Source organism: Pelodiscus sinensis, chromosome 26 (genome assembly GCF_049634645.1).
Source record: "Pelodiscus sinensis isolate JC-2024 chromosome 26, ASM4963464v1, whole genome shotgun sequence".
Taxonomy (NCBI): Eukaryota; Metazoa; Chordata; order Testudines; family Trionychidae; genus Pelodiscus; species Pelodiscus sinensis.
The window spans coordinates 19,531,798-19,546,876 of NC_134736.1; the positions used below are offsets into that span (position 1 = coordinate 19,531,798).

Here is a 15,079-nt window from a genome sequence, read left to right on the forward strand (position 1 = left end):
CTTTGTCTCCAGTGTTTACTTTCTGTAAAACAGCTGTGCCTGAAGTACAAATGCAGAGTGAACTGTGTGCTGTTTTCTACATAGTAACCAGAGCACTCAGGAATTTAGATGCTCTGCTGATAGGTCTTTGGTATCAGTTATGATTGGCACAGCTTGCAAGGAGTCTGCTTTCACAGCGTGCTAACCCCTGCCCACACTACGCTCATTCCAGTCTTCCCTAGCTCCCCCTAGCCCCACTGAGTGGTCACTGTTTATGCCACATTTAAATGCTCCAACACAACTCACTCGTGGCGGGTCAGCTTGCAGGGCAGCCAAGTAGTTCTCCAAAGCAATCCGACGGCGATCATTCAACATAGCTTCCACTCGAGCCAGGTGAGTCTCCACAAGCTGCTGCTTCTCGCTGGCTGCCTCTTTCTCTAAAGATTTGACCATTGCCTGGAAGTGCTGGAAAGGAGAGAAACAGAACTTGACTAAATTGGCTAAAGCGCTGTAGCAACAGAGAAGAATGAACCAAACAAGAATGTCTACTCTTGCTGATCTCATTCCTTAGAAGGTGCTGAAGGTCCCATCCCACTCTCTCTGCCCAAGGCATTTAACATGAGGAGAGAAGGGTGCCGACAGAACTGATTTTGACTTAGTATGCTGTACAAATGATCATCTCAATATGCCTTTCAAAGGTACTTTATTACAATTTTAACTGTTTATAGAGAAGACCGGGAAGGGGGGGGGGGGGGTCATGTAGCTAGAATACCATGTTTGAAATTGGATTATTTTCAGCTCTAGTACCGATCTGATGATTTAAGAATCCACCTATTCCTCGTGGATAATACCATACCTACAGGCGAAAGAGTGGCATTATTTTATGAAAGGCACCATATCTAGGTACTTCTAGGGCATTTGCTCACCTTTAGTATTAGAGAGTAAGCTTCCTGGCAATAGTAAACAATTGTCAATGCATAAAACCATCACTCCAAGATAGACCAGAGCAGGAACACTATTAAGTTTCTGTATTTGCCATTAGAAACCAAGAAAAACTATTTCCTAAACTATGAATAAAATTGGTAGCGATAAAATACAGGCTTCAGAAGCTTTACAAAATCATGTGAAGACACCACACTAGAAAAAGAGGCCTTTGCATACAGTAAGAACATTTAATATCTGTTCTTAACTTAGTACGAGTTCTATAGCAGACTGTCAGAAGATTTTATATCCATCAGACCCAACTTGCAGGACTTAACCCCAGGTTTCCATGGAGATTTCCTTCTCACAAAGAAGGAGTTCAACAATTTACGAGGAAGCCATTTATTTTCAACCTCAAGGTTTTTCACTAGATCTGCACAAATAGAAAATCTGTCCACAGAGAAAGTCAGCTCCAGATTGGATAGGACTGTTGGTCCATTTGTAAACACAGCTAAGCAAAACAAATGCAAAACGTTTAGAGTTCCCTTTTGGCAGGGCTGCTGACACACTTGATGGTGCTGCTACTTCACTGTTAAAAGGCGGGGGGGAGAGGGGACGGGACGGGACTGGCAATACACAGCACCATTTTCTGTTTTCGGACCCAAATATGTGACTGAGTCAAGTCTCTCTACAGGGTGTTGATCCAAGTAAGGGAAGGACTGCTTTTTACTCCCTGTACTTTTGGCACTGAACACTGAGAAGCTAATTAGCTTACATAGGCAGAGGACAGATGCCAAGAACCTAATCTCTGGGAATAGAATCAACTCTCCTTTTTAGATCTCAACTCTTACCTGAATGAGAGTTTGCCTCTCCGCCTTGGGAAGATTTTTGGCTTCATATTCTGCTTCCTCCCATTCCTTTTTCACCTAAGCAGGCAAAGGGGAGCACAGTTCAGCAAGGTACCGAAAATTATTATTTCACATAGGTATTTCTGAGCTCACTTGTTTTTACATGAAGACAGGGGAGACTGATTCTAGTTCAGCACTGCTAGGCATTAAGAGGCCTAAAAAGGCATCTTTATTAGAGCACCCATAATCACGGACAAATGTTTCTAACGCCCAGTGTCTAATCTTAGCATTTAATCCTAATGGGCAGCCAGTTTGTCACTCCAGATGACTTCTGTCCCAAAACCTAGGAAGTGAACTAAAAATAAAAAAAGAAAGAATACAACCACAGCCACAAAGCTGTGTGCAAAAGCAACACAGATGGTAACTGTAAAAGCAAGTCTGGCTAGCACTGATCTGTACAGTGGTACACAGGCAGCAATCATGCAGCTCAGACAAATGAAACGACAGGAGACACTCACCCGGTCCATGCGGTTGTGGTGTCGCACTTCCAGCTGCTCCTTTGCTTTCTGGAAGCGCGCATGCTCATTGTCATCAGCTGGGGTTTCAAAGTAGACATCCACATCATCAGTGGGTACAGGAGTAGGGGGAACTGGAAAGATAAAGTGAATGTCTCAGACAATTTCTACAGTCCTAGGTTAGCCTGCTGTGATAATGGTTGTAAGGGGTGGGGAGGAAGAGGCACCTTCACACCAGCAGAGTTCTCCCTCTGTCAAACAGTATGTTGAACTACCACATACCAGGACTTCATTTTGGTATAATTAAATTGCCAGTTTGCTGCACATCATCAGGAAGTTACAACATTCCAAATTCACAGTTATGCACTGGGACCACCAGTATCTGTACAGTCTTCACATTCAGAGACAAGAGTTACCCTGTAACAGAGCTATGCTACAAATGCAGAACAGAACTTAACTTCTTGCCGCAACAGTTGGTCTCTGCTCGGATAGGCCATTTTCTATACTTGCTGCTCACTGACAAACTAGCTCTACACTGCACCAATGAACTCCCTTGATCATGACAGAGAATGCCCCACAGAAACTCTCAAGCAGCAACCCATTCCCATGGAGCAAGGGCTTTCACACTTCAAACCTACTTGCCCTATCAGATGCACCTACCAGGCTTAACAGGCAATGGAATGAGACAGGACAGCAGGAGGAGGTTTGGCAAGATGACTTCAACTTGTTCAAGGCAAGGAAGTCTTCCATCATCTTAAGGCATTCAAATTTGGCAAGAGATGTTACATGAAGGATCCCAAAGAAGTCACATACCACAAAGCCCTTTCCAAATGGACCACGGCAAACATGGCAGCTACTGCATATTCAGTCGTATAGAACCTTGGATATTGGAGCCTATATAGGTGAAATGGGCACCTGGAGAGGGCTAATGACTAGAACACCGGTTAGCCCTTATTTAAAGTGGACTGATATGCCCCATGTCATCCTGCAATCTATAACGTGAACATTGGAGAGGAGATTTAGTCCCAGTGTGCACATGAATCTCTCTCTTCTCAAGCCAATGGAGAAAGTTATTAGGTGAAACATTAGTAAGACTGTAAAACGGGGATTATGGCTGTGTATAAGTGGCACACGTGTTGTATCCTGGGATTGCTCATAGCATCTATGAGCCAGGTTTGGAAATGGAGACTTCAGTTTCCATCTTCAAATCCCTCTGGGACAGGACAAACTTCTGTACAAAAAGCTTCTGACAGCCACCGCTTTTATTTCATGACTTCAGTCAAATCAGCCCAATCCAATGTACTTGCATGAAGCTCATTTAATAATCAGGATTCTGGCTGTACAGACAGACTGCCAAGGCCCAGATAACAGAAAGCTTTTCAAAAGGCTTTCATAGCAGCTGAAGTGGAAGGGCTAGAGTTGAACAATAAGATTAATAATTAGGTTAAAATGTTTTCAGTAGTTTTATCATCTGCCATAGAAGCCAGTAGAAAGTGATGCCAACAATCTCAAGCTATCAAATGCAGGGATTGAATCATGTTTCATATTTCTAATGGAGCAGAAGGTGGGAACCAGAATGCTGCATGACTTTATGCAGGACTTTCCAAAATGTACTAATAAGAAAAACTTCCAACCAGAAGAATTTTTAGACTAACAGTCTACATTTCCAGAGTGATTGGTTGAACAGACACATGATGCTCTGACTGGCAAGAGATTGCTACCAGCTGGGTAAATGAACAAGTGGAGTAGTTTCATAAGAACAGAGATTAAAGAAGTTTCCCAGTCCCTGCTACAAATCTAGAAGAGAATAATTAAGCCTGTTTTCATTAAGTTAGCAGGCCAAATGTGGGATTAGGTTGGAGAGAGACAGACTGTGTATGTTGAGAAAACCAGCTTTCCCTAGATGTAGGAAGGAACTTAAACCTAAACATCTACAGAAGCACAGAGACAAGAGGAGACTGCTGCAAAAGGACAGACAGAAGTGCTGCAGACATAAGAACCAACAGGATGGGCTACACATGTATCCTCACTTGGGCGAGGCAAGGAGGAGAAACACCAAATGCCAGACAGGACAGTGGCTTGCTGCAAAAGGGGCCAGTGGCAAGCAGGACTTACTCATCTTTTTACACACAGCCATACAATATTCCTCTGACTCAAAATTGTTCCTGTTGCCTCCGCAGCCTCCATATATAAAGCGAATGCATTTTCTCTTGTATAGGTCGAAGTACCAACGAGGCATCACAGCCCGGCAGGGACCTGTCATCGCCTCCTGGGAGCAGACAGCTGTGTGGAGACGGGTTAGAACATAAGCTAGTGAGGAGTACAGGCTTTGCTAATCGATTTTAAAAAGTCACTGGTGGCTCTAGGTAAGAAATTCTACTGCAGCACCGCTCCTTGCTTCACTCTACAATACATTTAAGGGCACTTCTGAAAGTGCCCCTTGGCGTCATACTGAGGCAACCAGAGCAGTCCAGGAATGTGTTGCTACTGCTGCATTAGAGTACGAGCAATGTGCAGCCTGGGATTCTGGTGTTGGCCCAGCATGGAACCCATCATCTGCAAGAACTGTTCTCTTTAAACCCAGGAAGTGGGACAGAACACTGAACTGGGGTACAAATACATTTCAGAGATAAAGGGGCCATACCCCATATGCTCATAGACAGGGCTTCCACTGTTTAAAATGCTTAAGATACAATGTGAAAAAAGACTTTCAGTTCTGCAGGAGGTATCTGACAAGGAAGACATTCCACTGCAGTTTCTTTGGGTGGAAGCTTGAATTCAGAACTGTATAGGTACAGAAGCAAGTGGAAAATGCAGGATATACATATGGAACATGTCACTGAGTAGATCAGCAGCTGGGTTTTTGAGTTTTAAAAAGCCTGGGCACTAAGCAGGAGAATTCAAGACAACTTTTACAGCTACAGCATTTTACACATAGACAGACATCTCTGCAGTAAGCTGCCAGCATAAGTGGCTCTGTTTAGATGCAGCATCTGTTTAGGTTAGTAACAGTTTAACCATTCTGAAGAGGTCTGGACTATGGTTACAGCAGGCATCCTCCTTTCTTTCAAACACTGTAGAGGGAAATTTGATATCCCCAGAACAGACACCTTTCAGAAGCTAGCAAACTACACAAGTCAACCTGTTTTAAGTCTATTTTAACTACAATAACTCCACATACACAATCAATCTACTGTTTCAGAGAAATTATCTGCAACAAACTGGCATGTCACCAGCAAGAAGAGTTTTACCTACAAAACAAATGGATGGCAGTTATTCAGTCATCTGTAGTTAACGAATTCCACTCTCTCTTCCCTCGGCATATAGACACTCAAAAATAAAAGACATTTTACAGCCTGGAGTCACAACACAGTTGGCAGATGCTCCCCTGCAATAGCACCTGCTCCCTGACAAGCACTACAGCAAATATTTAAAAGAGGTGAAGTTGGTTGCACTGGGTTCAGTTTCTTCAAGGAAGAGTAGGATTTCAGGGGAGGCTGAGTTGTTTAAAATAGAACAGAAAAGGAGGCATCTATTGGAAACATTCTCTTGTTTAAGGGGCCAGATTCTGAGCTGGTGTAAATTAGTGTACCTCCATTACGCTCAAAGTGTACAGCACTTGAGACTCTGGTTCAACAGTTTTAAGTTTTCAGGAATCCATATCACAGGAAAGACAGACCAAAGCTGGTCACTCAAACCTAGGGAGACATTTCCGTCAGCCAAATGCCCCAAGTAGGTATAGAGATCTCCCCTAGAATTAGGCTCTGCAAATACTGTTTCCTGAACACACTGCCCTTTGGTGGAGATACTTGTTCTGTGCACCAGCTTCTGCCAATAAGACTGCCATTAACTAACAACATGTAGGCCATGTTCTAGAGCCATGGTGTCCAACCAGTTCTGAAGTAGTAGCTGCTACAGTGGCTATAGTGAACTAGCCACACTCAACCAGCCAAATAGCCACGTGTGGGTAGTGGCTAGCATGTTGGACACCACAGCTCTAGAGTGTTATTGTCATGTTCAATATCTGAAACATAAGCATCAGCTTTTCTTTGATGACCGATATGGCAATTAAAGCCTCCACAGTGCAATCTGCTGGATGGATTGAAAGCATCACCACCAATGCAGGAATTACAAGATCAACTGGACAGCCAGCCTAAGGGAGCTAGGAAGGCTGTAGAGTTGGACTTACCTTTCACATCACTAATTATTTCCTTTTCAGAAAGAGACCTGTCATTGCTGGACTCAGTAGGGGTCTCTTCATTGTAATCATCTACTTTATAGTTATCGTAATAGTAATCACGATCTTCCACCACTTCCTCTTCCTCATCCTCTTCCTCCTCATCTTCTTCCACAGCTGTTCCTGTGAAGTCTTCTACATCTGGCTCAGTTGGGAACTCACTAGAGGGGTACAAATTAATGCTAATCACTTTGAAGCCAACCTTTGATGTTCAAGCACAATGATTCTCTTTTCATCTATTTTATAAGCATCAGAGCTGGGAGTACCAATGTAGTGCCTGCTGATCATGTAAACAGCAGCAGCTACAGGAGTTCTCATTATAGCTACATGTAGCAGAGCCATACTTTCTTTAAGCCTCTAGCTCAAAGACTTTTTAAAAAACTCTCCTCCTCTCTCCAATCAGCTGTATTTCACTGAAGACTACAGCATTTGGAGTCACATATTTGGCAGAACAGCCAGCCAGTTTAAGTGACCTTGGATGGAGGTGCTTCCTCCTCCCGCTCCAATTTCAGAGGATTGTTGCGAGTCATTTTTCCTCCTGTGCACTGCAAGACTTCTCCACTTCCATGATACTCCTCTTCCTCTGAATCCAAAAGCAGAACAAGTTTGCTTTCCCATCCCCAACCATGGAAGGAATCACTACAGGTAACAATGAGCCAGTGGCCTCACTATTAGTTGTATTACTGTACCTTTTATAAAGGTCAATGAGCCAGTGGCCTATTAGTTGTATTACTCTACCTTTTATAAAGGTCATAATCTTCATCTTCATCCTCCTCTTCATCGTCGTCCTCTTTGGAAAGAGCTTCATCCACTATTTTTGTCTGAGGACAGCATACGTACTCAGTGCCATGGAACTGGTCCACCCCACAGGGAAGCAGCATTCCATAATTGTGCAGGATCATCCCTTCTGACAAACAAGCCTGAGAGGGAAGCCAGAAGATATGTTAACAAATCTCATCTTAAAGCAACATGTTTATTGCCCTGTCCTCATGCTTGAGGGTCTGAAATAACCCCGAACCCCAACACCAGCGGTAATTCCGTGATGAAAAGTATACTTCAGGCAGTCCACAGGCATTTTCATCTTCTCATCTAACCTGCGCAATAGCACAGAAAAATAGATAAGAAATTTCATGGCACAGACTGCACCATAATATTATTTCTTCAGTTGATAAACGAAAGCACTTTTAATATCTGGGCCTACAAATATACCCTAAATGTGAGCTCAACTGTGAGAAAAGCAAATACAAACATGTATGAAGTGTTGTCATTCCATAAACGTTGATAGGGAAATACAAAAAGGGAGACAAAGACCTTACTAATATAATTAAGATCATGCCTAGTAAACAGGAGAAGCACGGGATTAGAAATCAAACCATAAATCAGTACATGGGAAGTCAGGCGCAATTGCTAGACAACACAAAAAAGGGATAGGTTAATCTGCCTGTCACTTCTTTTGAGGTCCTCAGAGACTTGCTGTGGCGGGAAACTGACTATTGTGGCACTGCTGATTTAGAGAAAAGGAAGGAGCAAACTTCATGACCATGGCTGCCACCTCCACTATCTCCTGAGATCCAACATGACACCTTCATTGTACCTTGTTCATCCTGATTCTTAGAGAGATCCCAACTAGAACAAGCTAAAGAGAGAAACAACCACACCTCCACAAGCTAAATCCCAAGAACCATCTGCAAAGTCAGACACTGTCCGTCCATGGCTCAATATTGTATGTCCTTTTCTTTCCCCATTTAATTTCATCTCTTTCCCACGTCTTTCCTGTCTAATAAGAGCCTGGTTTAGCTGGCCAATACTATAGATTACTATCTGACCAGATAGGCAACTAAAAGGAGTTCCCTAAGCAGCCTGAGGCTGGTACAAGTTGGCCATGTCTCAGAGTGGCTAATAAGATCAACCCATGCCTGTTTATTTCCATCAATAAGGTTGAGGGTAAAAGTGAACACTAAAAGAGAAGAAGCATTTTGCCTAATGTTCTCTCCCTTCATCTGTCTCTCATCTTGTACAGGTTGGACCTTTTTCATCCAGCACCCTCAGGACCTGACTGGTCCCAGGAGGAAGGAATTTGCCAGACATTGGGAGGTCCCTCAATACCAGCCCCTCAGCCCACTGCCCCTCCGCACTGCTGGCTCCTTCAGCTCTGCTGCTGGCTGTACAGCTTCAGCTCCAGAGCCGGAATGACACGTTCAACTGGGTTGCACAGCCCCAACCTCGGCCATACTGATTTTGCTGGGCTACCGTGGCTGGTTTCTCCTCCTGGGCTGCTGGGCCACAGCTCTGGCCCTGATGCCAGGCGGCAGGAAACCCCAATCACGTTGCTGCTGCCACCACCACTTGGGCTGCTGTAGTCCTGCCGCCTACTCAGGTTGATGTGGCCGGGTCAGGCTTTCCCCCTCGGGCTGCTGCAGTCCCAGCCCCACTGCTGGGCAGCCAACAGTCCCAATCGTGCTCCGCCCAGGCTACTGCGGCCCCACAGCTAGCAGACTCACAGGGTTGCACCAGGCTCCCAGCTGCTAGCCCTCCTCACCTGGGTCTCTTATATCCAGGAACATCCATGGTAATGCCGGACCACGGATGTTGCTGGACAAGAGAATCTTGGATTTGAGAGATACAACCTGTAGGAAGAAAGGCCAAACAGGAACAGTAACAGACCATTTCAACTAACAATGTCTCTTCTCCCAAAGAGAGACAGTTAACAGAAGGGAGTTTCCTCCTAAAGACTCCCCAGCTAAAGGAAAATGAAAGTCTTATGTCATACCTCACTTCTCAAAAACCTTAACTATTTGTTCTTTATTTTAACAATAGGTTATACAAATGTTATAGCACACATGCCATGGGACTAAGCAAGCTGAGTTCTCCATACCAAAACCTCTGAACCTTGTTTTAAATAGCTGAATCCTGGACAGAAACAAGACCATTTTAACACCTTTGTCTCTGAGCCCATATTTCCATCAAAATGAACATCTGTATCTACTCACAGAGGGTGCTCTGTTCTTATAGATAATTACACTGAGGGTAAGTGACATCACAAAAACCAAATCACAGCAACGAATCTCAGAATCCAGGTCAACTGACTGAGGCTTGTGCTGTGGGCTAGAAACAGTGGAGTGGATGCCTTTTTGCACTCAGGCTGGAGCTCAGGAGCAGATAAGCCCCATGGTATAAGCCCATGTCAATGGACGTGGGCCTGCTCTGTGTATGGGGGCAGGGTGGTTTGTTGGATTTTGTGATGTAGACAGACCCTTAGGCATTGTCTATATTTAGACAAAGATTTATATTCTTGAGATTTATCTTCTGAGGTTCAGTTTAGTAAGGACAGGGCCTAGTAAGGACAGGAATGTTAAAAGTGGGTAATTGGGTAACCGTGTAACTGCTGACAAACTAAGCAGTTACGATGAGACACATCTGCAGCACGAGGCTGGAAGCCTATATTTAACTGTTAGCGGTTAATTGATATGCCTGGGCTTAATGGGTTTATCCTCTGGCAACCCTAGTAAGGGCTCGCTAGATCAAACAATAAGGTCACCCCCATCTATCTCTGTACTCCACAGTGTAGTGAGAAGTGAGGGAAGTTGACAGGAGAGTTTCTCCTGTCACCCTCACACAGTGGGGCTGCTGCAGAACTTCAACTGAAGGTACGCTGACTCCAGCTATGCAATTCTTGTAGCTGGAATTGCAGTTCTCAAATCATATTTCTCCACCAGTGAAGACCTGGCCTTAAGGGGAAAAGAACAGAAATAGGTTGTTGTCAGGGAGGTGGCACTTCAGAGCAAGAATTGGGTCCCCTCTTTTTTCCTGATTATCTCATTAGCTCTCTCTTTAGAAAACAGTAAAAGCATAAAAGTGTACTTGGTGGAACTTATTTTAACATATTGTGGCTGGAAACTGGACTATTAATTATAAAGCCAAATACAAACAGAATTTAGGCACTTGAGTTGCACATTTATTTGAAAATGAGTATGTATATGGTTTTACAGACTGACCAAGGAGTGAAATAAAGAAAGCATTATCATGGACATTGGAGCTCTTTTGTACTTCCCTTTGCTTTCTGAAGTATGGCTAGGAGAATGAATCTAGCTTATCTGGGTGAACCTGTCAAGGGCATGTTGAAGTCAAAGGATTTAACTCACTGGGAACCACCACTTAGTAGGCAAATGGTGGTTAAATACAAAAGATTCCTTAAAATAGTTTTGCTCCCTGAAAGCTTTGGAAAAAATGGAAATAAACTTTATTGCTCCAAAGCTGACACAATTCAGCCATACCTTCACTAAGACCAAGACCAGGACCAAATTACAGTCTCATGAGTAAATGCTCTGTATTGTAGATCTAGTTGGGAAAGTCAGTGGATGTGATATACCTTGACTTTAGCAAAGCTTTTGATACTGTCTTCCACAACAGTCTTGCCAGCAAGTTAAGGGAATATGGATTGGATAAATGGTCTGTAAGATGGATAGAAAGCTGGCTAAACTGTCAGGCCCAACGGGTAGTAATCAACGGCTCAATGTCAGGTTGGCGGTGGGTTTATAGCGGAGCACCCAAAAGATCTGTTCTAGGACCGGTTTTGTTCAGCATCTTGATACAGGAAATAAGGAATCACCCGCTACAATGGAGGAGGAGAAGCCTTGTACCCCCAAGGCTGGGAGGTCTGCTGCCCCCACTGCGAATAGGAAACCTAGGGTAGTGGTAGTCGGAGACTCTCTTCTGAGGGGAAGGGAGGCGCCCATCTGTCACCCTGACATTTCATCTCGGGAGGTATGCTGTCTGCCGGGGGCCCATATCCGAGATGTTACGGAAGCATTGTCGAGAATTATCCGGCCCTCTAAATACTACCCCATCCTACTCATCCATGTGGGCACAAATGATACTGAGGTGTGTGACACAGAGCGGATCAAGAGTGACTACAGGGCTCTGGGAGTACGGGTGAAGGAGTTTGGAGCGCAGGTGGCATTCTCTTCTATCCTTCCTGTTGAAGGTAGGTGCCCGGGCAGAGACAGGTGCATCCTGGAGGTGAATGCCTGGCTGCGAGGATGGTGTTGGCTTCCTCAACCACAGGATGCTATTCCAGGAAGGACTGCTGGGCAGAGATGGCGTTCACCTTTCGAGGAGGGGGAAGACCCTGTTTGGACACAGACTGGCTAACCTAGTGAGGAGGGCTTTAAACTAGGTTCGACAGGGACAGGTAAGCAAAGCCCACAAGTAAATGGAGAACATGGAGACCTGGGAGATGGGTCAGAAATGGGAGGGAGCGTGAGCTCTAATGGCAGAGAGAGAGGAGGGTCAGGGCAAAACTGGGAGGCAAGGTCAAATCAGTATCTTAGATGCCTATATACAAATGCGAGAAGTATGGCTAATAAGCAGGAAGAACTGGAAGTGCTAATAAATAAGTACAATTATGACATTGTTGGCATCACAGAAACTTGGGATAATACACACGGAATATTTGTATGGAAGGGTACAGCTTGCTCAGGAAGGATAGACAAGGAAAAAAAGGAGGTGTCATCACCTTATATATTAAAATTAACACACTTGGAGTGAGGTGGAGATGGACATAGGAGACGAAGTATTGAGAGTCTCTGGGTTAGGCTAAAAGGGGTTAAAAACAACGGTGATGTCATGCTAGAAGTCTACTATAGGCCACCTACCAAGGTGGAAGAAGTGGATAAGGCATTTTTTAAACAACTAACAATATCATCCAAAGCCCAAGATTTGGTGGTGATGGGGGACTTCAACTATCCAGATATATGTTGGGAAAATAACAGGGGGAAAACAGACTATCCAATAAGTTCTTGGACTGCATTGGAGACAACTTTTTATTTCAGACGGTTGAAAAAGCTAACAAGGAGGAAGCTATTCTAGATTTGATCCTAACAAATAGGGAGGAACTAGTTGAGAATTTGAAAGTTGAAGGCTGCTTTGGTGAAAGTGATAATGAAATCATAGACTTCACAATTCTAAGGAAGGGTAGAAGGGAGAACAGCAAAATAGAGACAATGGATTTTGGGAAGGCGGATTTTGGTAAGCTCAGAGAGCTGATAGGTAAGGTCCCATGGGAATCAAGTCTGAGGGGAAAAACAACTGAGGAGAGTTGGCAGTTTTTCAAAGGGACATTATTAAAAGCCCAAAAGCAAGGTATTCCGCTGCGTCGGAAAGATAGAAAATATGGCAAAAGACCCCCTTGGCTTAACCACAAGATCTTGCATGATCTAAAAATAAAAAAGGAGTCATATAAAAAATGGAAAAGTAGGACAAATTACAAAGGATGAATATAGGTAAACAGCACAGGAATGCAGGGGCAAGATTAGAAAGGCAAAGGCACAAAATGAGCTCAAACTAGCTACGGGAATAAAGGGAAACAAGAAGACTTTTTATAAATACATTAGAAGCAAGAGGAAGACCAAGGACAGGGTAGCCCCACTGGTCAGTGAGGAGGGAGAAACAGTACCAGGAAACTTGGAAATGGCAGAGATGCTTAATGACTTCTTTGTTTCAGTCTTCACCGAAGGAATGCCTAACATAGTGAATGCTAGTGAGAAGGGGGTAGGTTTAGAAGATAAAATTTTAAAAAAAGAACAAGTTCAAAATCACTTACAAAAGTTAGGTTCCTCCAAGTCACCAGGGCCTGATGAAATGCATCCTAGAATACTCAAGGAGCTGATAGCTAGAGGCTCAGATACCTCCTCTATCATCTTTGGAAAATCATGGCAGACAGGAGAGATTCCAGAAGACTGGAAAAGGGAAAATATAGTGCCCGTCTATAAAAAGGGAAATAAGAACAACCCAGGAAACTACAGACCAGTTAGTTTAACTTCTGTGCCAGGAAAAATAATGGAGCAAGTAATTAAGGAAATCATCTGTAAATACTTGGAAGGTGGCAGGGTGATAGGGAACAGCCAGCATGGATTTGTAAAGAATAAATCATGTCAAACCAATCTGACAGCTTTCTTTGATAGGGTAATGAGTCTTGTGGATAAGGGAGAAGTGGTGGATGTGGTATACCTAGACTTTAGTAAGGTGTTTGATATAGTCTCGCATGATATTCTTATCAATAAACTAGGCAAATACAACTTAAATGGGGCTACTATAAGGTGGGTGCATAACTGGCTGGATAACCGTACTCAGAGTATTTATTAATGGTTCACAATCCTGCTGGAAAGGTATAACAAATGGGGTTCCTCAGGGGTCTGTTTTGGGACCGGCTCTGTTCAATATCTTCATCAACAATTTAGATATTGGCATAGCAACAAGAATGTTTAATGGTCTAGAGAACATGACGTATGAAGGAAGGCTGAAAGAACTGGATTTGTTTAGTTTAGAAAAGAGAAGACTGAAGGGGGACATGATACCCGTTTTCAGGTATCTAAAAGGGTGTCATAAGGAGGAGGGAGAAAACTTGTTCATCTTGGCCTCTGAGGATAGAACAAGAAGCAATGGGCTTCAACTGCAGCAAGGGAGGTTTAGGTTGGATATTAGGAAAAAGTTCCTAACTGTCAGGATAGTCAAACACTGGAATAAATTGCCCAGGGAGATTCCCCATCTCTGGAGATATTTAGAGTAGGTTAGATAAATGTCTATCAGAGATGGTCTAGACAGTATTTGGTCCTGCCACGAGGGCAGGGGACTGGACTCGATGACCTCTCGAGGTCCCTTTCAGTCCTAGTATTCTATGGTTCTTTATTAATGATCTGGATGAGGGGATGGATTGAACCCTCAGCAAGTTTGCAGTGACACTAAGCTAGGGGGAGAGGTAGATATGCTGGAGGGCAGAGATAGGGTCCAGAGTGACCTGGACATATTAGAGGATCGGGCCAAAAGAAATCTGATGAGGTTCAAAGAGGACAAGTGCAGAGTCCTGCACATGGGACGGAAGAATCCCAAGTATTGTTACAGGCTGAGGACCGAATGGCTAAGTAGCAGTTCTGCAGAAAAGGACCTGGGGATTGCAGTGGAAGAGAAGCTGGGTATGAGTCAACAGTGTGCCCCTAGAGCCAAGAGGGCTAATGGCATGGTAGGGTGCATTAGGAGAAGCATTGCCAACAGATCCAGATAAGTGATTATTCCCCTTTATTCAGCTCTGGTGAGGCCAATCTGGAGTATTGTGTCCAGTTCTGAGCCCCTACTATAAAAGGATGTGGATACATTGGAGGGGGCCAGCGGAGGGTGACCAAAATGATAAAGGGGGCTGGTGCGCATGACCTGTGGGGAGCTGCTGAGGAATTTGATAGCAGCCTTCAATTTCCTGAATGGAGGTTCCAAAAAAGATGGAGAAAGGCTATTCACAGTAGTGACGGATGGCAGAACAAGGAGCAATGGTCTCAAGTTACAGTGGGAGAAGTCTAGGTTGCATATTAGGAAAAACTATTTCCGCAGGAGGGTGGTGAAGCACTGGAATGGGTTACCTAGGGAAGTAGTGGAGTCTCCATCCCTAGAGGTGTTTAAGACTCGGCTTGACAAAGCCCTGGCTGGATTGATTTTGTTGGGATTGGTCCTGCCTTGGGCAGAGAGCTGGACTTGATGACCTCCTGAGGTCTCTTCCAGCTCTATGATTCTATATTGCCATCTATTCATCA

General features: G+C 44.1%; 1 protein-coding gene across 4 annotated transcripts in view; it reads right to left on the minus strand.

The window, feature by feature from the left end:
- Positions 1 to 15,079, minus strand: part of LOC102449109 (amyloid beta precursor like protein 2) — a 120,621-nt gene that overhangs the window by 16,033 nt on the left and 89,509 nt on the right. For 2 of the 4 annotated variants that reach the window (XM_075909698.1, XM_075909697.1), the window contains exons 5-10: positions 7,239 to 7,420; positions 6,453 to 6,661; positions 4,379 to 4,546; positions 2,267 to 2,397; positions 1,752 to 1,826; positions 286 to 444 (exon numbers count right to left, since the gene is read on the minus strand). In XM_075909698.1, coding sequence (XP_075765813.1) covers positions 286 to 444; positions 1,752 to 1,826; positions 2,267 to 2,397; positions 4,379 to 4,546; positions 6,453 to 6,661; positions 7,239 to 7,420 — 924 coding nt within the window. The remainder of the gene's footprint in view (positions 1 to 285; positions 445 to 1,751; positions 1,827 to 2,266; positions 2,398 to 4,378; positions 4,547 to 6,452; positions 6,662 to 7,238; positions 7,421 to 15,079) is intronic. The other 2 variants (XM_075909700.1, XM_075909699.1) reach the window with 1 other exon arrangement.